The sequence below is a fragment of the Corvus cornix genome, chromosome 5, assembly GCF_000738735.6.
Source record: "Corvus cornix cornix isolate S_Up_H32 chromosome 5, ASM73873v5, whole genome shotgun sequence".
In the NCBI taxonomy this organism is placed as follows: domain Eukaryota; kingdom Metazoa; phylum Chordata; class Aves; order Passeriformes; family Corvidae; genus Corvus; species Corvus cornix.
In genome coordinates, this window is record NC_046335.1 from 32563247 (window position 1) to 32590510 (window position 27264).

A 27264-nucleotide genomic window follows, 5' to 3' on the forward strand; every position below is an offset into this window, starting at 1 on the left:
GCAAGAGAGAGCATCTAAGCAAGCATACACATCTAAACACACAAGTACAAAGCTCATCTAATGATAATTTAAAAACCACATAGAAGTCAAACTTCACAGATAGGACTATCATAATATTTCTGTCCACCTTTCAGCATAACTGGAGGAAGTTCATAGTTGCTACTGCCATAAAGAAAATGCAAAAAAGTATTCCACTTACCAGACAATTGCATTTTTATCCTAGAAGCATGCATTTTTGCTATGTTAAGAAATCTCTGAAATGGTCTTGACATTTTGTTGAATTATTTTCTAAAACCATCTCATAGGGATAGGCCACAATAACGAGTTATGTTACTTTTCTGCCACTTTCATAATTTCCAGTAATGCAAATTACAGGCCTCATCCTAAATAAACACAGGACAAAATGAAATGCTAGGTAATTCTTTTAACTCATATTACAAGCATAGACCTGCAGGATCAGACCTTTATAATATGAATTGAAGTAGTGAAGACAGATTGACAAGATCATAAAATATTAAATAAGTAGGCCCTTCTTTTTTTACTTGAACAACCTTAAGCATGTACACCTATTTATGACAAAGCCACTCAATTTACCCCTTCTCAGTAAATGCAACTATATAATTAAAATGTCTATGAAACTTCACCACCATAGAAATAATCTAAATGGACAAATACTGACAACATATTTTAAACAGAACTATTATGTTGGTTCTGGAGAAGGAAAACAATTGAAAACAAAAGTGAGGAAATGGTTATGTCTAGAAATATTATATGTCCTTCATATATGATATGAGAGAGAACTCAATAGCATGTCTCTGAAGTAAAACACTTTGAAATCCAATCTGAATTCTTGACACTTAATCACCTTCGCTGTTTAGTCTACTTGTCACACCAACAAAACCCCACTTACAGCAAGGTTTCCCATTTTATTAAAGACTGTTGTGCAGGTATATGTCAATAAAGCATGGTCATAATTAAAGGATGCCAAAATCTAGAAGTGAGCTACTGACATTTTGGACACCCTAAGCCAAACTATCATCCTGCTGTAATAAACAATAATGTAAGAGTAACACATTTGTTATGTGTATACATTCCACTTTCACAGAAAATAAGCCTAGGACATTTACTACTACTTTATTTTTTTATATGAATGATAAATCTGTCAGAATGAAAAAATAAACATGGTAACTAAAGATGAAAATGATTTCTAACGTCATCTATATAATAACAGCTTTAACAGTTCTTTGATGAATATTCCCTTTTTCCAACAAACCCAGTAACCTACATTTTAATTCTGAAAAAATGAAAATATACAGAACAGATATTGTACTGAGCTAAAGCTAAAGATGTCATTCATTGTGTTCTGTCCTGTACTGCTGTTTCAGCCTAAGTACTATATTTTGAATGGCTAGTTCTTTTTTCTTACTGCTTTGCACAACTGATGTATTACCAATGTTCAAACACTAAATACACTTTTTAACTTGCCACAGTACTTTATTTTATTGATAACTTTACTAGTTAACACAAGTAATTCAGAATCAAAGAAGAACAGTGAAGGTGGAGAAGGATCTGGAGCACAAGTCCTACGAGGAGCTGCTGAGAGAGCTGGGGTTGTTTAGCCTGGAGAAGAGGAGGCTCAGGGGGGACTTCATTGTTCCCTACAACTACGTGAAAGGAGATTCCAAGCAGGTGGACATTCTCCTATGTAGTGAGTGATAGGACAGAGGAAAAGGCTTCAAGTTGCACCAGAGGAGGATTAGAGTGGTTATTTCTTCGAAAGGGCGGTCAGGCATTGGAACAGGCTGCCCAGGGAAGTGGTTGAGTCACCACCCCTGGAGGTGTTTAAATGATGTGTAGATGTGACACTCAGGGACATGGTTCAGTGGTGGACTTGGCAGCGCTGGACTGGACTCAATGACATTAAAGGTCTCTTCTAACCTAAATGATTCTATGCAAACCTTCTTAGTCAAAACCATACTATACATGGAAGAAAAAACAATTCTTTTTTAAAATTTATTTCCATTTATGTCAGAACTATGTATCCAATACTCTCTAGGTTGAATGAAGATATTTGTGATGTTTGAACAAATGTTTTGAACCACTTGTACACTATCAGTTCACTACAGAAGTCTGAGATAACAAGATCACTGTTTCTATTATCACTACTTTTCTATTCCAGAATTCCTTGTTAAGGCTACTGCTCTCAAACACAAAATATCTACAAAGAGGAAGAGAGTAATGTTTTAAAGAAAATTTGGAAAATTCTTCTTTAAATATGTATTCTGCTCTTTTCCCGTCCCATTACAAAAACATAACAAAGAATATGGCTCTTGATTCTCCAGCTTGAATATTTACGATAAACTCTGTTCCAAAACCCATAAATGTTATGGCTCATTAAACAACTGGCTAGTTTACCTGTAAAGACTATTATGCATGTATATTCATATCTAAATAAACTGTTCAAAAGAAGCAGTAATTCTGAATGACTAATTTACAAACTTGTATGAAAGCCTAAGAAGCAGCAGAGTATCAGGCTATTCTCCCTCCTTGCAAAGATACAGTCAAGATGATACTGTTTTAAAATCTATGCCACAGGTAATACACTCCGTTTGATTCATTCAAGATTTAGGACAGGAAATAAATGCTGAAGGAAATTACCACATAAATAACATTCCTTGATACTAGATGGGTCTGAGAATGAAAGAGTTCTTATTTTAGCCAAGCTATAATACTCATCTTGTACTCAAAATGCAGAATAATATAGAATAACAGTATTCTGCTCAAAACGAGAGGACATCTCTCTACTTTCTAGTTCTCCAGAAGGTAAATTAGACTTTTCAATTTTACTAAAGGCAATCATAAGCATGGATTATGGCTAGTTTTAGTTTAGAACCTTGAACTGACTTAAGACTTCAGCAGACGCCTTAAAAATTTCAAGTACAAACTAAGGAACTGCATGAGGGGCTTTTTTTAATATGTTTTAGGCAACCTGACGCCCAAGCACAAATAGTGTTCACAGAGAGCACATAAATGCACATGCAGGATTAAGTGGATTTCATTTAGTTGAATGCAGCCTTTCTTGCACTGTACACTTGTTTATGTAATATCAAGAGTTTCTAAAGTGACTGGTCTTGCAATGACTTAAGCACTTACACATATCTTATCTGAAAGAGATGCAGTATTTTAATAGAGTACATATTAGCAGATTATTCAGGGGGGAAAAAAATCTTAATTACCTAGGGAAAAAAAATAATATTGGACTTACAAATGACCTTATACAAGTAGTCTCCCTCTCTGAACTTACCTGACACCTACCTAACTACAGTTAAAACCTTCAGACTAGAGCAATCTGCATAAGCTACTCTGTTTTCTGTGCATAGGTATTCTGTGAAGGATTTGGCAGTACACAGAACTTTAGGCAGGGTTCCCCTTTCTTAATGAAAAGAAACTCAAAAGGCTGAAATAACACCAGCTTCTAAGATTATGATGTCAGTACTAAGAGAAATAGAGCATATTTGTGTTTTAAATACTGTTTCTTTATTTGCATTTTTGGGGCCAAAGTAATACTTACTACTCCATAAAGTTGAAACACATGTTAATTGTCTTCAGGCATTTTGCACTAGACAGCTATGCAAGAATGATTCAGAGTACTTTCATACAATTTCACTTCAAATCAAGTGTACCTTTTTTTTTCTGCATGTTTTCTTGCAATAACGATTATCCAAAAACTGAATACTTTTCTTCAGAGCAGAAACCATCTGCAATTTTTGACTGTGGCTGACAACTGGTTGCTACGCAGATAAAGTGAACTCATTGCAGGGGGCATTAATTTCAAAAAATTGTATTGATTAATTAGACTATACTTTAAATGTTGTCCTATAGAGAATGTTTAGCTAGTTCAAGCCAGACAGATTTTTAAAATCACTAAATTCAAAATTTAGCTTGCTATACCATAAATCCCTCAAAAATGGGATTTTTTAATCTTGTACATTATATTGTTCTTATACTATATTACTTTATTAGCTTTTACACTCTTTTAAAACTTGTAATAATGACATTAGCAGTTTTGTTGTATCAAAGAGCTGAAAGTCATTCCCATCTTTACTTTGTTTAGTTTGTTTCCTTTTGTCCACATCACATTTGGACACCTTTAGAAGAAAAGTATAGGCTTTATTCAGGCAACAATTTTTCTGTTTTAGTGAAAAAAACATGCTATTAAGGCCTAATGATATATGGAGATTAACTAAGACAACTTGATTGTTCTCCCTAGCTTTCACCAGAACATTTCTTCATGAGATTCTGGTATCCTGTACCAAAACGACACCTTACACTACTTAATTTAACCTTACTTAAACTTGATATTTATCTGCAGTTAGCAAATCTGTACATTACCTGGCAGTTTATAGTTTCAAATACATAATTGTGAGGTAAACCACAGAAATGGTTTTAAATTGAGAAGATTAAGAACAAATTGAATTAGAAAGTGTTTGCTGCATGCTGTGTTCCAGAAACAAAAGGAGAGAAAATTATAAATTGGAATTAAAATTGCACATTAAAATCTGTTGTCCTCACAGTGCATTTTGTATTCTGCTATTTGCCTGCTCAATGGAATTTATAAAAGTAAACTCCACATTCAAAACTAACTAAACATTAGAGGAACAGTTGTGATCTACATTGCTCTGCTTAATATGGTTAGCCCACTAACACTATGAAACTCAAAGAAAAGCCCTACAAGTAATAATAAACAGAATACAAACAGAAAGTCTGAAAGACAGTAGAGAAGGAAAAGCTAAAGAGTCAAGAACCAAAAACATAATCCAGTATGTGGAGTTAATAGGTTCTACCAATGCCTTAGATACTTACATCAAAGAAATATTTTACTTTTATTTAATAGTATTTTTTGCAATGGAATGAAAAGTAAAGTTGTGAATGAGTAACTTTAAGAGTGAAGGACAGAAGTTGAATTCAATTTTTCTACAAGCATATTTAATTTGACAACACTTAAACACATTTTTTCCCCACAAAATATTACTTCCCATGGGTTTTGGTTGAGTTTTGGGTTTGTTTTTTTGGGTTTTTCTCCTCCTCTGTGGGATTACTGGGAGGTCAACTGTGAAAGTACAAGTAAGATTTGGCCTAATCATTTTCCACCTGGCAAAAATCCAGATAATAAGTCAAGTAGTATAATATAATTAGTAGCTTGGAGTTGTTTTGTTTTATGTATTTGCTTATGAAGCAAGATCAAGTTTATAAAACTTTAACTGTAACACATATCTATTGATTAACCAAGGCTTTTCCTTCCCATACTCTCAACACCAATTATTGTTTTTATCCACTATTACCTGTGTTCTCAGATGACATCTGTCAAGCACAGAAAATACTCTCATGAAGGTCTTACCAAACCAGGCATTCCAAGCTTGGCTGCTAAACTAAGCATTTACTGAAAGGTCTGAGTATCAAAACCAAGTAGTAACTTCAGCATTCAATATTAAAATTATTCTGCTCATTCAGATCTCTATGGCCAGTCATAGTACTCTGTGACTTCTCAAAAGTTTGTGTGGGATTATGGCAGGTCTTAATGGATTTAAACTCTTAAGAAAAGGCAAGTAGCAGAAGAGCCCTAATGAAGGTAATTATATAGCAATAATTTAAAACAATGCATAGAGTAGATATACATACAGAAAATAATTGTTTCAATAGTTTATTTAATACTACCTTCAGAAAAGGTTTAAAAAAATGAGAAAAAAATAGAATTCTTCAAAAGAGAAAAAGTCATTTAACGTCATATACCATCCATCTGGTAGACTGGAGGTGCCTCTTCTTCTTTAACTGTATCAAAATGTATTCAGTATGGTCATAGAAAGATTACCCCAGTATTTAACAGTACAAATACTCAGTAATTCAAAATCAAGCCATTCAAATAAAAGCTTATTTTTATGTAGCACCTTTGTTTCTAAAGGCCACTGCAGTGCTGCATGGAACTACCTAAATTGCCAGTTAGAAAAATAAGTCAATCACCTGTTGAGCAAAGCTTATTGAAGGACAGGGGAAAAGAGGAACAGGATCCCAACCAAACAACATACCAGAGCAGAAAAAAGAAATACTTTACATCAAAGAGGAGTTTAAGCAGGAATAATAAAATTAGCTGAGCTGGAATTGGTTCTGACTCTAGTGTTTATTTCTACAGTAGTAAAATACAATTCTGATATTTAAAGATCAAAATTCCTATTATTTCAGTTTTGTTTCACTGTTTACACTGCCAGTCTCATGTATGTAAAAGGAAACCCATCTGCTCTACTTGAAGAAAATCAACAAAACAGGGAAAACAGTTTTTATTCCAAAAGTACTTGTCAATTGAGAAGATCGGAATTTTAGTATCTTTTGATTACAAAGACACTTCTTATACATTTAATAACTTAAATACCTTGCACATTATCCCTCAGAGGTAAAAAGTAAGCAAATTTTACTTTCCATTTTATTAAAAGATCAGAAATTGTCTCTAATGCAGCAGTTTTATGGATACACATTTTAATATAGAAAAAATAGTCTAGTAAAGCAAAAGGGAATTAACTGTAGTCTAACACTGATGGCAAATTTCTGCTCTTGTTCTTTCCATGACACTGAATTTAAAAGAAGAATTTAAATCAAAAGATTCCAGTTACATCACCAGCTTTGTCACTTGCCCACTGAAACCCTGGCCATGTTTCTTTGTGTCCACTACACCATTCATAACATATCCAGTTCTCTAAAATGCTTTGACTTCTGTAATACAACACCAGAAAGGAAAAAAAAAAAATTATGTAATAGACTATTTTTCTTTTGAGGCTTTTATTTTCCAACACAATTTTTCTGATTTTTAAAAGCATCAGTTGCTCACATCATCTTTATTTTCTTTGCCCAGTCTTGACACATGTGGTTACTTATCACATGCAAAAAAAATATCTGGTTTACCACTATCATCTGAGAAATCTGCATTTGGACTCTTGATTTAGCAATTTCCAAAGCTTCCCAAATGAGCAGAATTAATTGTATTAGGGGGAAAAAAAGAACAAAACAAAATAAAACAAAACCACTAATTTCAGCTTACTTTCCTAGATTTTCCATAGCAGCTTAATCCCATAAAATCCAAAGTAAAGCCTGTTAGATATAAAAGAAAAGTGCAAAGCTCCCCATTTAAGGACTAGTTACAACTCATTAAAGTAGGGACACATATAATTTGAATCATTAGAATGCATGCTGAAATATAATTACTGGCTATGAATCAAACTGGGATGGATTGAACTGATTCCTGGAATGCTATTATGGAGAGTACCTTGTGGAGAAAGAATGATCCTTCTGTTTGCACAGCAACTAAACGGCTTCAATTTACTTTTAAAATTGACTCGAATTGAGATAAAGGTCCAGGATTTCAAAATGTGGCCTTCTAAATCTAATCAGCCTGAATTATGCCTGTTTCACACTGTGATACTTGCAACCTGGTTACAGGCAGCAGGGATAAGGCTGCACTCAGCTTATTTCACTGCTTAATTTATATGGTAATTACCACACCACAGCCAGAATGGAGAGCATCTGCCAAAACTGGAGGCCCCAGAATAATAAAACTGACATGTGCTGTGGAATTGTTGAAGTGCTGACTAAGAAACTTCTTTTATCTCCTCTTGAAGCTATAAAATGGTATTCGTGTTATTACTAGCAGGGAATTTTAACAGCCTTGCACTGACAGCAATTATGTAACACATGCACAAAACAATAGAGTTTCACATCACTTAATAAATCCTTGAGCTCTCTTAGCTCCACATCTCTCACTGGCTGGATTTTATGGTCTGGTAGTTCTATCCGACCTTCAGAACACTGAAGTATACAAACCACAAAAGCACTAGAAAATTATTAGAAACAACTGGCTTTTCTCCCTGTTACATCTATTTAATGAAGAGGGCATGATGTATCATGACGGAGGTTAATTAAAAGATTTGTCCACTCACTTTACTCTGTAGCTAAATGCTGTTATGAACCCCTGGTATTAAAACAAGCAAGATACAGATACTGCTTCTCATACTATGATCATCCTCTTATTAAGCAACACTTGCATTTAGAAAAAAAAAACAGGCAACAATAAAACAAATTTAATCTATCTTTATTCATTTTTATGAAAATAAAAACATGTCGTAAACATAAGGAATTTAAATTTGCAGCTGATTTTCCTGCTAACTTTACCAATTCTGTTTCCAATACTATGCTTTAGTTTTTTAGCTTTCATATCTTGCACCTGAAACTCCTAACGACAGTACCAAAGTTTTATAAAAGAATTAAAACCATTGCACTATAAATGTTTAAAAAGCAAACTGTCAGGTAAGGAAGGACGGATAGTTGAAAAATAAAAACACAAAGAAAAGTTAAAAGGCCATTTCTGTATTGGAACTTGCATTACAGGATAGTGTTCACACAACACAAATACTCCCTTCTCCAATCAAGTGTTTGATAGGTGGATCGACTAAAAAGGAGAAACACTATTTCACCTTGAGAAAACTACACAGTGACTGGAAGTCACTTGGTAATGAGACAGAGACTGAAAAACCAATGACTCATACAATAATTTCGAACACTGATAATTCAGTTTTTATACCATTCAGAAGTGGAAAGGCACTTGTTTGCTTAATGACTGTTGGCATGAATTCACCATGCACCCCTAATTTATCTCCACCCTTCATACCTATACTACAGGTTACGATCTAAGTGTATCATTCGTAAAGAGTCTGAATAATGTATGCATGATGACTATTTCTAAACTTTCTCCACAAATAAGTCCATACTCTACATTCTATAGAATACTTACTTCTGTCATTCCTTGAATTAACATAATTCAAGTTTATTATTATTGTTATATAAGTTCAAGTTAAAGACATGCCTCTCTGAGAAGGACCATCATCCCACTATACTTGAAATTTCTCTTTCCAATACACGTTACAATGCCTTCCTTTGCATACAATACCAAAAAGATCACCATTCTTTTGCTGCTTTACTAAATTAAAAATTCTTAGCTGATTTATTGCTATCACTTTGAAGTCACTTACTTCATTACTGTTCTAGCTTTGGCTCTAAAAATAGTAGTAATAAAAACACTTTTTGGTACTTAAAATGGATTTTATTTCATGAATAAATTATCTTAAACAAAAAATAAGTACAAGATACTGCATACAAGTGACAATTCGAACCATAAACAACTCTAATTACTTTCTGAATTACACACATATACCTGTTAAATATATAATAAATCAAAAACCTGTAAACATGTGTTATATTTATATGCAATTACACTGAGAAAGTAACATACATGGCTTCAACAAAAAAGGCTCTGTAGACTGCTCCTCACAAACCAGAAGCTTCCAGTACGCTCTTAATAGGCTTCTATTACATTTAAGCCAATAGTAGAGGACAGGCACAAAATGTTTGTTTCCTGAAGAATGAAGACTCCCTGCTGAGAGACATCACTCTTCCTTGATATTTCTTTGAAGGAAGGCTTTGATTTACAGAAAGAAAAGCAGCTAGGGAGAAAAAAGATCTGCTACAACCACATGTTCATGTTTGTAGAAGCAGTTATTCAGTTCTAATCTTCTTTTCCATGAACATCCCAGAAGTGAAACCATTCAGAACATTTAGAGTTAAATACTCTTCTTAGCAAGAAATATTGTTTAGTGTTCAATACATACACATCTATACACGCAGACCACAGTATAATTACATTTTGTATTGAGGCACTAGAGAAGATAAATGCAATCAAAAGAAAAATACATACCTTTAAACAAAGGCCACCAGTAGTCCAGGCAGAAAACAGTATATGACATGAAAAACAACTAGACCCCACCAGAATGGGATGGGGAGTTCCCTGCATGTCAGAAAATTAAGACAACTACATAAGGAATAGGGAAGTGCTCTAAAAAAAGGGCAATGACGGAGTGCATAAAAAGGGACATTATTAGTATGGAGGAGTGTTTAATTTTGACTGGGTTTTGCATTTGGGAAAAATAACTAACTACACAATTGGTTTACTCTTTAAATTATAATGAAGGGGGGAAAAAAGAGCCTATGAACATAGAGTGCAAATACTCTTGAACGAATAATTTAGAAATGTGAAACTTCTACAGAAGAAATTCAAATAAAACTATTCACTTCTAAACATAATTGGCAGAATAGAAAAATAAAAATGGGTCAAATTAAGAGGATTTCTTACAAAGTCCATTCGGTATCTTCTGTTTTCCAATGTCAACTTAGTATAATGGGCTTCTTTTTTGGAACTACTTGAATAGTTGAAACTAAAGGTAATACACTATATAGAAAGCAATTCTCCATAAATCAGTAGTACATATAAAAAGTAGTCATTATCATCTAGTATTATGTACCAGTGAACACTTCTCAGAATCTGTAAACAGAATGGTGCCAAAACAATGAAATAAGGAGGTGAATCACGCAGAATATTCTGAGTTGGAAGGGACCCACAAGGATAATCAAGTCCAACTCTGAAGTGAATGGCCCATATAGGGATTGAATCTGTGCCCTTGGTGTTAATTCGCACCCTGCTCTAAGGGGAAATCAAACCCAAAACCAAACCAGACAAAAGAAAAAAGACCCAAAGAGGAGATCCTACAACCCTGCTTCTTTAAGAATTGAAGGACTGCGTTAAAGATTAGGATTTATCACAAAGTATGTGGCCATGCTTCTTACATGGACACAATCAATTTGTGTGATGAAAGCTACACTTGCCCTGCATAGTTACAAAAGTACATGCCCAGAACTCAATTTTTAAGTCTCAGCCTAATTCGTCTTTTTATGAGGGGAGACCTTGATGGCAAGGACATAGGCAAGTCTGAATAAAAACTTTTCACCACAGCCCTGAAACAAAGCACTAGAAGGAAAAAAAAATCATGGTGTTAGAAGCCATTAACCTAGATTAGATTAATGAGATTAGATTAACAATGAGACTGTCATCAGAAAAAGGAAGTTCCAAGTCTCCACACAACAATCTGTTCATGCATTTTGCATGAGAGATACAACCAGTGCTCAATATTCCACCCATCACCAGGCCAGAGGAATATCATCCTTCTAATTTATGCTGGTTTGCCCCTGAATACTTTGTTCCTGGATGAATATCATAACTTCACCATGGGAAAGATGATGTCCTTCCTCCTCTAAATCTTAGAAAAATAATTATGTAGGGTTTGGTCACTCTCTTGCCTGAAGCACAATGGAGATAAAGCTACTGAGATGAAATTGTTGAGGTTGACTAAAGTGGGGACGTACTCTAAGACAGGTTGTGTTCCTCAAAGAAAAGAGGCATAATTTTGATCATGCCTGATAACATGATTTGTACCTATGGCTGCTTGAGTGTATTGGCATGCCCTGAGCATGTGTTGCAAACAGAGGCCATAGACAAAGGAATGCTCAGTCCAGCATCAAAAAACAGACTTAAGCATGAGACAGGCCACAAGGTGCCCAACCCTGCCAAACTGGCAACCAGTACAAATACTCAGTAGCAGAATACTGGGCATCTACATATTTTTTCCATCAGTTTACATGCCCCTAGCTCTTCAGATTCCTAATGAGAGGGCCTATTTTAAGTGAAGATTTTCTGGAAAGGAGATATCCCAGCCTCCTAAGTATTTGTGGATAGTGACCTGTGCTGTGCAGCACAACTAAAAAATATGCATAATCAGACTACTTAGATATACGAGAAAAAACTTCCAAAGCTTTTCTCCAACCAACTTTGTTTGACACTGTAAACAGGATTATCCTGTTTCTGAAAATAAAATTACTACATTCATGCTAGAAATACTGCTGTTGTCACCCCAGGAAGCTGTTTCTAGAAGACAAAATTCCATCAGAAATGCTTCAAGCTTTCAACTGAGCTTTGTCATAAAACTCTGATTATCACATTTATCACAGTATGCTATCAGTTTGCTATAAAACATTAATTGCAGTATCCCTCTTATCTATAAATTCAATGGGATTTTTATATTCTTAGGGATCATACTGAAAATAACTTTTTGTTTACCGCTACTGTCTTTCATAGGTGAAAATACATAAACTATTATATAGCTTAAACTGAAATAAACAACATGCCAACAGCAATATTACAAATATTTATAGAACTCACACCTTGCTAGGACATTTAAGAGGGTTTTCGCCTAGGAACCCCATGCAGCTGTCAAATAGTTTGATGTAGTTTACAGGAGTTTCTCCAACCTGTGCATCTGCTATGTGCTTTACATGTTTCACTACTAGAGATGCCGTATGATTACACTTCCATCCTGGCCTAGTGAGCTAAAGTGTTGCAAGAAAAAAATCAAAGCTTGACTACACAGTTAGTACATGCAGACATACGGACACACACAGGTATAAGATAAATTTACAGCCAAAATTTTCCATGTTGACATTTATCACAGACTCAAAATCACACAGCCACCAACCATAAGATGGAGAGATGCATTTATATGCTGATTATCAAAAGATTAAGATGCTAATACTCAACCAAAAAGGATAAATTACACCTAAATATGCATTGCAGAAGGTTTCTTCCACAGCAGCCCTGTTGTTTTTAGTTTCTCATTTTGAATGGGACATCCTAGGGCAAAGCAGAAACAGCCTTCCCCAACAACATTTGCATAGAAACAGGGACTTTTTCCTGACTATTTCACTTAGAGTACAGAGTGCAAGCAGGCCAACAACAATAACACTTCTTTCCTACAGAGATTAAAGAACAGTGCAAACTTGCAGCAAGGAATGAGGAAGTCTTGCATTTGCCAGGAGAGATGTGTGAAAACAGGTAAATACTTTCTCCTTGCCTCAGAGGGACATGCAAACTTCAACGATGAAAATTTTCTGCTGTTGACACCTACTAACCAGAGAATTGTTAAGCATTACTTTAGTATTACTGCAGCTAGAAACCATACTTATTGCACTGAAATGTGATGCTACATGTTGTACAAACAGGGAAGAGAAAGGAGAAATGAAAAGCCCAAATAAACTGTTAAGTATACATACAAAAGGTACAAGTACACAGATAGTGAAGTACCTGGAAAACAACAAAACTCCACTGATCTGTAAGACTTGACTGTCTTTAACCAGAAAGCTTTAGGCATGAGCAGACCAATTGTTTAAAAATATAACCATTAGATGAAGTGCACCATCCTGCTTTGAAGCCATGTATTTATCTCAACCATGAACTAAAGATGACAGATTGAAAGGAGAGTTAAGAAGGAATGAAAAAGAGCCTTACAAGTAGATATATAAAACCCAGGTTGGACATGATGAGAGAGGTCAGTAGGCAGAAAAATGGATGACACAGTGCAAAAAAGTAATAGGCAAATACAACAACACTGTTGAGGTCAGAGAGGACAGCAGAGTGACTAAGATATACTGAAAAAATAACACAAGAGCACAGAAGAAAGTCTGTTTCCATGGACTCTTTCACCACCTAAGCAAAAGCATGTTTCCAATAATAATCTGTCTGATGGTGTTAAATGCCATTTATAAATAAACAAAATTAAGAAAGCAGTGCAGTTACAGATAAATTTAAGCCATGTTAGAGACGTAAAATGGGAGGAGATCAAATGATGACTATAAGTAGCAGTACATGAATTTAGAGATGGGTGGGTTGTCAAAGATGCTTTGTTATTTTATGATGGCAAACACCATAATATAGCAGAGTTGTAAACCAGCAGAGTTGTTATCTTAACTAGAAATTGCATTTTGGGAGAAGGAGGATCAGTACATTGAATTGACAGAAAATTTGACCATACTTACCTAGAAACCCATTATGTTTAAAACAGGTCCCACTGCAGGTATCAAATTCCAGCAATGATTTCTCATATGCAGTATCAACACATAACTAATATTTATGATGCAACTGGCAATATTACTTATCACCATCACATGGATGCAGTTTAATTTAATAGGCATTTACGTGAATATTATCTTAATTTTCCATATAAACTAGAAGCATCATTAAGACTTTAACTGGTCAATATTTTAATCCAATTTCGTTTTTAAAATTTAACATTTATACAAAAATTATTTAATTATATTGAATCTTAATGCAACATGTAGCTTTTAAATTTTTTTTCTAAATACTTTTAGCAGCCACTTCATTCTTATCCACAGTAGAGTGAAAAACAATCAATATGCAGTAAATTTATCTAAATCATGAGTGAAATATTTACATTTTGTCAATCTACTATTAGTCTTACTGCTCTCTTCATGTGTGTAGTAGCTGTTAAATGAAGAAAATAAGATTTTCATACTGATATTTTCCCAGGTGGAAATGCTACCGCATTTCATTCTGAAACAACTCTGTACAATCACATAATTAGAATGAAGTCTTGTAAAACCTAAATAAAGATGTGTTTGAAGCTTGACAACAGCTTGACAAGCAACTTTAGCACCTGGTAGATACTTTTTGAAGAAATAATATAGGAAGTGGCATATCTTTATTTAGATAGGTTGTCCTTTTTCCCTTTATTTGTTGCAATGAAATATGTGTTATGAAAATTTTTTATTAAACAATTTCTATCTTTACGGACAAACACATGCTTATTTAGAAACCAGACACCACATGATACCATATGAATTAAAATAAAGATGTTTGCTATTTATCTGCTTCTGCATAGCATATCAGAAGAACCAGTGACTACCAATGCACAGAGTAGTTAAAAATATGGCTGTGTTTCTGTGTTCAAAAGCTGTAGTTGTTAATTTCTGGAGAGACTGTGATACAACAACATATTACAGTATTGTCTAGTTGACAAATTACTTTCCAGATATGTGGTAGGACTTAATGTTACTGTCCTCTTCTCTTTAAAAGGGAAGAAAGGAACTATGGCAGAGGACAGGAAGAAATTATTCTTCTTTTCTGGAAGTTGCCTAATACAGACTCAGGATCAGGTACACTGAATTCAATCAGTATCAGGGAAAAAACTGGAACAAGACTATGAGTAATAAGAAACCTCCTCACCACCCTGATGAAGAGTAAGCGAGGTAAGTGATCTGAGACTTTCTCTAGGATCAAACAATACGTAATTTTATCCTGAGGTTTCCCCACAGATATACTGTATTTTGCATCAAAAAGATTGGAGTAAGCTCCTGCAGGTAATCAAAGCTCTTGACAGCATTGTCACATTTATTATTTTTGTTCTTCATCATCCTGTCCAATTGCTCACATTTCTGCAAATTTCAGCTATTCCAATAACAGAATGTGTATTTTCCTAATACTACTTGATATAAAAAACCCTTTATAATTAACAATCACACAATGCATTTGGCCACTAGATTGAACTTGTGAAAAAAATAATTCCTAGAGATGTACAGACATCTGATAAATTTAAATTTAAGACTAGGGTAACTATATTTAGCTTCTGTTTTAAAAGCACTTACTAGAAGTAAGAGGACACCTTTGTTTTTCAAGCAGGTATCAGTGTCTCTGTCATGCTGAGAGGTAATTGGCATTTATACTTACGTGTGTGTTTACACACTATTACATGCATATATATTCAATATGCAGTTGAAATATTTTTGATTGTATATATTTAACCAAAACCCCAAAAGAGACATGTGTAGGTAGATTTTTGGCAGGAATTAATCAGCTTCCAGTGTGACAGATTAGAAATCAACACACATATAGCCAGGAAAGGTGAAGCTATCTTACTTAATAGCTTGCTTTGATGTGCATTTAAACCTACTGTCTGCCATGAAGAAACCCAACACATCATCAAACCTGCCACTGGATTATCACAAACGGCCAACTAGACAAAGCCACAATTGAAAAATAACTACATTTATTATTCTTTCTATATAAAATTCTTTTCATTAATGCTCAGCAACACGCATTTGGCAGCTGAACTGGGTTTTTTTTGAAGCAGCAGTGAACAATGCAATTCACAAAACAAAGATAAGCTCAGTGGTTTCCAGGAAACTGAAAGATGAAAGAATGCAGAGAGAGTCGGACATGGTTTCAAATGAAGAACAAGGGAACTAAGGTCAAAGTGAAACCTAAAAGAAATTCAGCAAGGGCCCAGAAACCGTGGTACAGATACATTTCAGTTGGATTGAAATTTCACAATGCATTTCAACAATGCATACAATACATTCTTGGGCATATTAATTCACTAGGGACAATTTTTTCAAACTAAAGGAGGAGCTCAGATTCCAAAGCCCTTAGTTTCACTAATTCAAGTGTAATATTTAGCAGATTTTATGCGTTTATGTCAAATGTAAATTAGATTAAAGTTTTATCTTCCATCTTTGTTTTGTGAGTTGACTCCCAGATTTAGCTAAGACCATGAAGTCTTACGCGTACATGAGGTTGATCGTAGTGGAGGAATCTGTAAATGTTATAATTTCAGAAGCCAGCACCTAATAAATAGCCTCCTATAGAAATATGATCAATGTATTCATTCCCCTTGAAGAGAATGTCATTACCATTATACAAATAAATTTAAAGAACCCATTTTGCAGTAGTGAAAAAATACAACATTCTACCATACACACCAAAAAAGGCTAATAGAGTTACCTTTATACCTACTGCAAGTAATGCCCTAACACACAGAGCTAAATTCTGCTCGGTTAAACTATTAATTATTTCCACCTAGGAAGCAAAAACAAAAAATACTTTGTCCAACGGACTTTTTAAAATACATTTTAACATAAGTTCTCTCAGACACTAAATTTGTAAAATACTGTATTTTACAACTATCAGGTATAACCATGCATTCAGAAATAACATTCCTAACTGCTGGAAAATCACCTCCTCTACTCACAACACAGAATTTATTCATAATTTTACATATCAAATTACATAGTGGTTTAGGAAAGAGTAAAGGAGAAATTGAATGTAATGTGAATTTTAAAAACATGAATTTTAAATATACAATTTTAAAGAAAGCCAGAAAAATAACAATGCTAAAAGCTGCACACACGGACTCTTGCCACAAGTGAGAGGCAAATCTCTCACAACCTGCATTTTATAAAGCAGAAATGATAACTTTATCACCAGTCAAAGTAGCCCCTAGAACCATGCCTAGGCATTCCTCTTCTGACATACAGTGAAGAGTGCCACCTACTGAATAAAAACCAGTATTCCAGAAATCATTAAATTATTCTGGAAACGTGCCGTCTATGTACTTACTCCCTTCCTCAACCCAAGCTTTCAGTTTAGTTTTTCATCATGCAGTGTCCTGGCAGAGACCAGATTTGTCAAAATATGACTTTGATATAGAAACAAGGTCCAATGAAAACCGCATATAAGTCACCTGATTTAAGAAAAAAAATTATTCAATTATGTTGCATTAAAAAGAAAAAAAAAAAAGCACTCTTTTTCTAAGGCTGTTCTTTTTTCACACAAGAAAGTGTATCTTTTTTATATATTTTACTGTACTGTTAGAAGGAAATAACTACTTGCATTCAGACCTGAACACTTCTTTACTTTCACTGACAACTGAAGTACCTCACAAAGGACCACATACATATTTCACATCCACATGCCATGATCTCAGTCATGCTACAGAGCAGCAACTGATAAGAAGACACAGTGTGTCCCCCTAAAGAAGCCCTACCAGGTACTGCATAGCAGGCAGCAATGCTACACATTGGTGCAGGTGACATTCTGTATTTATAAACACTGTAAATTGGCATTACAGTCTATCAGTTTAGAGTTTTAAATACACACAATCTAGTCAAGGAAAAATGTGTGGTATATTGCAAGAGTCTGCATGTAATGTGATACCAAACAAAACTGCTGTAACCCAACCAAGATTTGGAACTGATCCATTTATACACAAAATATTTGAATGAGTCAGCAACCCACTGCATTTCCCAGGCCTGCTGCAGACTATCAGACAATTCCCAGACGTACTTCCTCAGATTGTGCTTGCCTCATGAACAAGGTCAGTAGTGACAAAAAGTGATATAAAGGTCAATGAATAGAAAAATATGACAATATGCAGACTTACTTTATCTGATTACCCATTAACCTACTCAATATACTGAAGTTCACAGATTTCCCCTATTTATTTGTCTCTCTCTTTTAACTGTTTAATATAACAGAGTAGTGTATTAAAATGAAGTACTACTATTTTTTTGGTACTATGAATAAATAAGAATTAAATATGCTGCCTTACTGTAGTCACACACACAAGTGAACAGCCTCTAAAACAATCATTGTTTCCTTGTCTGAAGTCTTTGTTCCCATACTCCATATATACTCCAGCACTGCCAGAATAAACCTTGTTTATGTAGAGAGTGGCTGAAGTTTTGCAACTATAGCAATGGTGCTATAAGCCAATTGAGATTACACCACTGTGGTTATGCTGCCACCTAAATCTCAAAGCTTTTGATCTGCACTGGAGATCCCTTTCTGAGGGGGATAAAAGATAACAGGAACAGTATTTTGATTATCTCTGATTATTGTGGAGAGTAATCCTACTGCTGAATAAAGACCTCCAAGAGAAAAAGGTAGGCTACGTGGATTTTTGGTCTGTCACAACAAACTTATACATTTATGTTTTTCTTACTACGTGAAAAACTCTAAAATCAGCTACACACAATGTAGTGATAATAAAGAAAGATTACCACAGTAACTTAGTGTATATAACATTCCCATCAGACCTGGTCCTTTAAGGGACACTGAAGTACATGAGCCATTAAGAAATCCTTCTAGGATATATTTATATATTATTGTTTATGCTATGCCCCTCTGGGGAGGAAGAAAGAAGGATAATGTCTTTGACTTTGAAAGACCCTGTATTAAAGGTAAGCATGCATCACAACTGAAAAAAACCATTTCCCAGATTAAGAATAATTATTTGAGACTCTTGCCTGCAAAGTTTCCAGACCAAGGGAAGAAAAATACCATAAAAATAGGAAACTTACAAGATTTCTCTCTAGGGATTCCAGCTGATAATCTATTTCTTTCAGACGATTCTGTTGATCACGTTTTTCCTTATTGTCTCGCAGAACTTTTTCACCTGGAACTGTTTCTAGGCTTCTGTTTGCATAAACCAGAGACTCCTGAGAAATGAACAGATAGAAGTTAAACACGACTTTATATTGCTTCATAGACAGATGAGGGTTCTTTTGATTTCTATTAAGACAACACTGAAATGCTTAGAATAATATGGCAGTGTCAAATTCTGTAAATGCATAGTTTTCATTATGTACATTTTCAAGTACAATAGCTAACCATCAGGCTAGACGCATTTCAGCAGAAGAATTCTCACCCTTTGCATTTTAAGACAAATTTCTTAGTCTCCAGAGCTAACACTTGGATGCTGAATCTCTACTACAACAATTAAAAAGCTCTGAGAATAGGGGTGAGTGAATGACTGGTTCAAAGCTTGCTCCTATTAACCACACTGGGATCAGAATTAAGCCAGAAGGAAAAGTAAGAACTGAGCTGAAATGACAATAGCTTTTGTTTTGATTCTGAAGTTTGCATCAGTCCCACATACATTCAGGTATTGGCGAAACTGCAAAGCTATGTTGCAATCAGAAAAAAACAGAGCTTTCTCTTGCAAACCAAAGATCCTATAGAAAAATCCAATAGTGGCAGAGGTAAAAAATCCTAGGCAAAAAACCTTCTCCCATCTTGATAATCAATTTAACCCAAAGGGACATGAGCAGCCATAGAATAAAAAAATACTCTATTCATTCTTACTTTCAGAAGCAGCTCAAGAAATTTTAATAGGCACACAAGGAAAATAATTCCAAGTAGTATGTCTAACTGGAAAGAAAAACAACCTTCGCAATTCGACATCCAACAGAAAATTTCTCAGCTACAATATACAAAAAAACTGTATCTATAAACAACTTTTTCTAACCATCAAGCATATCTATGAGTTCTGACATTTAAATGAAACTATTAGTTGCCTGAAAATAAACTTATTTTAATACAGTAAAAATTTTTGAATATATATTTACAATCAGCAATAGTTGGCAGTACCACAATGACAGTAAATTTTCCTGTAACAGACGATCATATTTTCTGCTTCTTTCTGCATTGCTTTCAAAATTATTCATAACAATCTATTTGATATTTGACCACTCTGGAGCATTAAGCTACTGCTTTCTCTAAGTAGTTCTTACAGCCTCACTTCTCTCATCCCTGAATAGTAACTGACAGAAACTCACATAATATGAGTAAAGTCAAAGCTTTCCCCACTTACTAATTTTTTAACATTTTTCTCAAGATATCATGAAATAAATGTAGAAAGTATTATATCAAGGAAAACTTTTTATTGTCAATGTTTCACATACTTCAGAATATGTTATATTTCAATTATATAGCACATGTACATAGTAGAAGTCCTTTTGAGATTACTTCATCTTTCATCTCTTTAGATCTGTAGAAAATAAGACTGTTAAACATTTTACATAAGGGAAAATACAAATACTTAGCAACAGCCAAAGCTGTAACAAACATAATGCCAAACAGAAATATGCAGTATTTGAAATATCTATAGTTATTTGTTGCACTCCCTTTTCTCCAAATTTTATAAATAAATAATAACAAAATCCCACCTAATGAATCTTCTTAAGGGATAAAACTGGCTGATCAGCTCATTAACCTGCTTCTAACCATGCTCTTGAAACAGAGATATCTGTGAAATTCATCTGTTTTGGTGAAGCGCAGGCATAGAGCATAGGCTATCAAGGAGTTCATTGATTGAAAAATTAGTGTATCTTGTGAATTTTGAGCATTTATTTAGTCTTAAACTGTTAACTATAGTCTACTTCTATAATAGGAAAAGGGAATATTTTCCTGATAAAAATCCCCAATCCGTTATGAAAGAACTCCTCACGGTAATACACAATAATATCTGTAGGCTTGGTTGTCTTAAAAGATAAGTAATGTTGTGTATTACTGTGAGGAGTTCTTTAAACACCATCTTCATTTGCTTTAGTTTTCAGGTAGCTTCCCAGTCTTTCAAGCTGGTAACTGTACTCATCACACACAGTCTTACACTTCATATTCTCCAGTCTATCGTTTTCCTGTTTCTTTCAGGATTACATTCAACTTAATTTATTCTTCCTCAAAAATATTAAGTAAGACAGAAGCATTTTTAAATATTTAGTTTATTTGGCACCAGAGCAAAGAAATTTTTCAGAGAGAAACACAGTTCTGATGAGAGACATTTCCATGTAAAAGAGAACATTAGTCATGGAAAAGCATTCTTAATCCAGCTGGACTCCTTGTACAAAAAGAGGAACACGTCTGCTCCCCTGTTACAGCTCAGCTATGGTACTGCAGGACAATTAAAGGCACTATTAAATATTTCAGAGTGAAAGAATAGTTCCTATATCCTGTCAAAGCATCCATCAGTGGCAAAAAGTACATCTCCCACTGAGACAACAGTGACTAGGTATCTGCATTTTCAAAGTTATATCTAATGCAATTCTTAGAAGAAAAAGAATTTGCAGCTTCATAATATGCTACCCTAAGCTAATTCTAAATTAAAATCACAGAACTACAAAGCCTTTTATATGCTGCAAAACAAAAGGCAACTGCTTTTCACTAATGAAAGGTAACAAGGAATTAACTACTTTTGGTTGTTAGGTTTAATATTACTCAAAAAAGATAATATGTTACTCTTCAATTAGCATACACCTAAATGCAAGTTTCTATTCAAATACTTCTGGGCTATTACCTGAAAGGAAGCAACAAAGATAACTTGGACAAACACTTCCAAACAGAACATTCATTATCACAGGCAAGTCACGTTAACTTCAAGCTGATGCCTTGTAACATTGAACACAAGCTCAGGCAATCATTGGCAAGCTCAGAGTAACAACTGCATTTGTTAGGTGACTACCAGCGAGGGGGAGGTGCTTTTTCACACATTAGATCCCAGCTGGTAAATGATCAACATCAAAATGTGACTCCTCTGGAACTGAGCTACAGAAAATACTACTAGAGGTAAAACAGAACCTCACATTCAGAAAGAAGCCAGCAAAAAAAATGACATTAAAGTGCCCTTATAAAAGCAAAAAAGAACAAACCCACAGGTATTTTAGCCTTTCAAAGAGATGTTTCTCATACCCTGGTAACTGAAAACAGTTTTGCCAATGAATATTTTTACAGATATTCTCCAATATACCAGTTCTGGCCATAAAATGAAAATATTACAGAAGAAAATAAGCTTTGTGCAAATAAGTGCAAAATAAGAAGTAGGGTTTTTTAATTTAAACCCCATTATAGTCGAGGCAACAGTACCAGGGCATGGGATAAATAGGAGTCTTCTAACTACAATATTCAAACAATCATTTCTCAAGGCTGAGACCTTGATTCTTAATCTTCAAGTCTCAATATTGCTGGCAAGGGAAAAAGACAAAGGCCATTAAAAACAAGGGACATAAAATTTCAATCTATCTTCTAGAGTCTTTAACACTGCTTATCGGTCATTGCCTTATCCTTCAGATCGTAAGTGAACAGGCACTTTTGGAAACCTGAGACAAGAAGAAACTTAATTCTAATTCCCAAAGGTAAACTGTCATAAATAATTTGTTTCTATGCTGAAAAAACCACCCCCATGCAGTTAAAAATGTGAGAGTTACCAATTTCTGAACATGAAGTATCTTGGAAGTATGGAATCAATAACTGCTAAAAACAAGACAGTTCTTGAATTAAATATGACTCAAAATAGCAACAAATTATTTTTCCGTTGTTTTCTATAGCTAAAATTTCTCACTTCATTCCTTAATACATATACTTTAGGAATAAATAGAAGATTCTAAAGAAAAATGCAAAAGATACAAATACAGATATATGCTATATTGATCTCAACACACACTTGAAACAAAATATCTGCAGATGAGCCCTGTTCTTTAACCTACCTGGTAAGTCTGGCTTGGTGATTTTGAGCTAGAGCTGGAAAGTGCAGAAAACTCCCCATCAGATAGTAGTACTTGGAGCTTATTGTCTATCTCATTCAGGACATGAAATTCCATTGTTTCAGGTGTGTACCCTTCTCCTGGTGCCAGCCAGCCAGATACACTCCCCTGTTGAAAGACACAGAAAATACTTAAGCCTCATTTGCAAAGGAAACCTTAAGGGTAGTTACATAACAAGTTTATTTATTTTTCAGATAAAGCATACTTAATAATAAAATGTACATTTTCATCCATCTCAGCATATAGCTAAAATCTCCCAATATTCATGTATCTGGCACACTTGAGAGCAGCTATGGGCAAAATAAGTAGAGATATTCATACAGTCATCGTTTTTAAACATAACCAAGGAGCAACTTAAATGGACAACCACTTTCCATCTGATAAAGGAATCAAAAAGTGAGAAAGCCTAACCAAAACTAGGCTTGGAATGAAACTGCACAGGTTCATGCTACAGCAGAAACCACCTGGAGCCAAATCTCAAATGGAAGGTATGAGATGTAATATGACATTTGCAAAGTACCACCAAAGAAGAAAACAAAGCATTCACAGGAAATCAAAGGAACTGCTCTGAGGTCAGTAGCTGCCATCCTTCTAGAGCCCCTATATGTTATCACAGAAACTCTGGGAGAGACAGAAAGCTGAGTTCTTTTCCTGATCATGATTTACATGACTTTTTCCTCTTGATAGCAGTTAACACCTGAATAACACATACAAATAATATACTCCCACTACATACAGTTGCATATTATGAGTGAGCTAGGCCACTTAACCCAAGCAAATGAGCTCATACCCACAGACAGATGCAGGTTCTCCACAGCAACTTGGCACTCCTGCCTCACACTCAGGGAAGCAAGTCTGCACAACTCCCATTCACTGGGTATGAGAGTAGCAGATTACATCTCTGTCCTGACCACAATGAAACACCAGATAGGACCTTAGAAGAGCAAGGATGTGTGGAAGGACATGAGTGTATTGCTGATTTCCTTTCTTTTTCCTACCAGAATAGGACCAGCACCTTGCCCTAAGACTCTAACATCTGTCTTGCAAGAAATTCATGTCCACCATTTGTTTCCAGCTTCCAGACTAGTCCTCTGGCTATTCAAGCAGTTGCATCCATCCAAGAGGAGGAAGTATCAGCTTTCAATTACAATACCACTGCTATGAGGTAATTCGTGGTTCCTCTCCATTACCATAAAGCACACTAGTTGCAAAAATGTAAAAAATTTTTACCCCAAACACCTGTCATAAATTATCTTCATAATAAATGCAAAAAAAAAAAAAAAAAAAAAAACAAGAGGAAGAAAAAAAGAGAATCCAGAGTAAGTCATCCTTTTTGTGACACAAAATCACAAAGTTCTAATGGTTTCTCATACAAGTATGATGAGACACAACTAATGAGCCTGATCAGACCTGAGCTGACTCCAAAAGAGCCACTGACAAATGTCTTAGATGCTTGCCAGCTTTGTGGAAACATCTCTTCAGGTGAGACAGTGACCACCAAAACATAAGTACTCAGCATGGTACTACATTTGTGTCAGGTGAACCATCCCCTAATCAGAGAATGAAGATCACAGTGCAAAAACACAGAAATGCCACTACAGGAGTCCAGTAAGATGTAACCAGGCTCATTAGCTACAGCTCAGTGTCTCTACCCCATACTCCAAATACCCAAATTACCCCAGTAGTAGTTTTACTCCAGGGTGAAATGGACTCACACATTCTCTTTTGTATTTTCAAGATGGCTTTGCTTGGAAAATAAGCTTCTGTCCTGTCAATGTTTCCTGTGTGTTAACTCAGAACAATACTTTTATAACAGCATAGTGCTTTCTGTAGAACATCTGAAACAAATTATAGCCCTGCAGCTTCGGCTTTGACAATTAGATTAGCATGAATATGTGAACTTCTAAAATATTTTAAACACTCATAAAACATTCTTTCAAAAAGTGAGAAGTGCAGTTTGGATATTTGGCATATATAGTAGTACAAGTCAAATGAAGCTATTTAATCCACATTACTGCATACAGAGGAATTCATACAGCATAACCAGATCTGCCTTGATTGACAGCCTCCAAAATATTACTTCAGCCAATGTGATTGCACCAGCTTTTTAAAAATCAGAATAAAATAAGATGAAAGAGGCCATCAAGTGGATAGTTACCTGGGCCAGCTTGAAGCTGTCTAGATTATTCATTAGCTGATAATTTCCTCATGATCTTTGTTATGAAGCAGCCACAGGAAATGCCTTACCCATAATAAAATTCAAATGTGGGAGAGGAAGAATCCATCACCAGACTAGACAGGTCCAAGTAACTATTATCCTTTCTTTTACTCTACTTTGATAGCAGAATTAAGAGCTTTTTTCTTTAAAGAAATTATCTAGTACAGACTAGAGTACTAGATGCAAGCATAAACTACTATTCTTGTCCACGTTATCAAGAACATACAGCAACACACATGTCCTGTGAGATGATCTACTTCGTATCTAATAATAACAGTAAAATCTCTATGGACGTAGAGACACGACAACATGATAGTGACATGTGCCAAATACAAAATGTGGACAAATGTTACACTTTTCCATTGCCTTGATGACTTGAGAATTGGTGCAAAAAAAGGTGCATGTGGTTAGTTGGAATTTGCATTAGCTATTCTGCATAAATGCCTCTAAATTTTGTGACAGACACTAGCTTAAAGAGAAAGAAAACCTAGCAACTACACATATTGAGAGACTACTTTTGCAATCAGTAAAACAATTTTTTTTAAAAAGCCACTATTCCCTAGGTTGGAAAGCTATGCTTACTAACAGAAGGTTGTTTAAAACATCTTCAGATCTTTAAATGATGACATTTATCAAATTGAAGACCATCTCCTGGGAACAATGATTGGTGGGACACTCAAATACACTTTGTTACCCTCCATGAGGATTATTTTTACCCACTTCAGCTCCTGCTATTCACTGAAGTATGCACACTGTTTAACAATATTATGTTAAAGCATAGATGTCTAATGCTAAGCAAACTTTATATATTTTTAAGAGAGAGTGAGATGGAAGCCACAGAAAGATGTCACGTTATCTTTCTAAATAGACACATAAGCTTCATAAATGTGTATTCCCCAATTGCTGCAATTTGAAGTCCATTTATCAGTCGTCAAAAACCTGTTGTTGGGAGTTTTTTGCAAGCAGTTGCTGGCCTTTCTCCCTGAGACTACAGCACTAACCACTCAGATTGATACTTCACAACTTCACATTTTATGCAAAGAAAATAGGTGATTTTCTCCAAGTGTAGTTCTAAGGTTCCTTCCTTCTCTTTTAGGTTCTGCTGTTAGTAAAATTAGCAAAGAAACCAATGAGAATTCTTTTTGGAGACAAATCCAACAGGATTTGTCCGTCTTCTCTCTCATATCTCAGTAGGGTACTTCATGGTAGGACTAAGATCAAATTTAGATTTACTGTAAAAATAAGCCAAATACTACAGGACGGTACAGATTAAATTTGTCATACCTCAAAATCTTGCAATTCACTTCCATCTTCTGTATCTTTCAGTAGTTCAATTAGCCTTCTCCTTTCTCCCTCAAGCATAACAAACTGGTTTCCTGAATCCTTTGCTAGCTGAAATATTTACAAGAAGAAAAAAACCCATACTTCAGAACTCCACTAGCTCAAACAGCACCAAAACAAAGTTTTTAAACTCTATGAAATTAACACCCAAATCTTGTTTATTTCCATGATACAAATTATCACTCTGACAGAAAAATACAGCAGCCTACATACAATAAATTTATAATCTTATCTTAGTCTTTGATATAGTGGGGAGGCAAATATTGTTCACTGGATGAAAAATCGTGATAGCAACTATGTCCTCACAGGAAAAAGAAAGCAGGAAAATAAATCAAGGGATGTATTTTCTGACAAAGAGCACTTCCATGCAGGCTACACATGAACAACCTGTATATCTATCCCTTATTTATGCAAAAAAGGACATAAACATCCTTTAACTTAACAGTAAATACTTTTTTTTAAAGTCTTAGGATATTGCCCTTAAAACAAGCTATGCACAAGCACAAACAGAACAATTCAGTTTCCAGTACTCTTCAGCAAGTACACAGAAACAGTATTATCCCAACCAATATGAGCACCCAAGTTGAGAACTACCTAATTCAGCACTCTGCCATAAATAACAGTTTTAACAGAAAGATAATTTTTTTAATTTATGCCTAATTAGTTTTAAATCTCCTGATTTAAAAAAAAAAGCCTGTCTTCAAAAGTATTTATAGATTAATTTTCAGCTAATATTTAAAAATATGTTACTGGTTTTATGCTTTAATGCTTAC

The 27264-nt window shown here is 34.8% G+C and overlaps 1 protein-coding gene across 2 annotated transcripts in view; it reads right to left on the reverse strand.

The window, feature by feature from the left end:
* FSIP1 (fibrous sheath interacting protein 1) overlaps positions 1 to 27264 on the reverse strand; it is a 69397-nt gene that overhangs the window by 32622 nt on the left and 9511 nt on the right. For both annotated transcript variants that reach the window (XM_019283336.3, XM_039552214.1), the window contains exons 8-10: positions 26435 to 26542; positions 22876 to 23040; positions 18916 to 19053 (exon numbers count right to left, since the gene is read on the reverse strand). In XM_019283336.3, coding sequence (XP_019138881.1) covers positions 18916 to 19053; positions 22876 to 23040; positions 26435 to 26542 — 411 coding nt within the window. The remainder of the gene's footprint in view (positions 1 to 18915; positions 19054 to 22875; positions 23041 to 26434; positions 26543 to 27264) is intronic.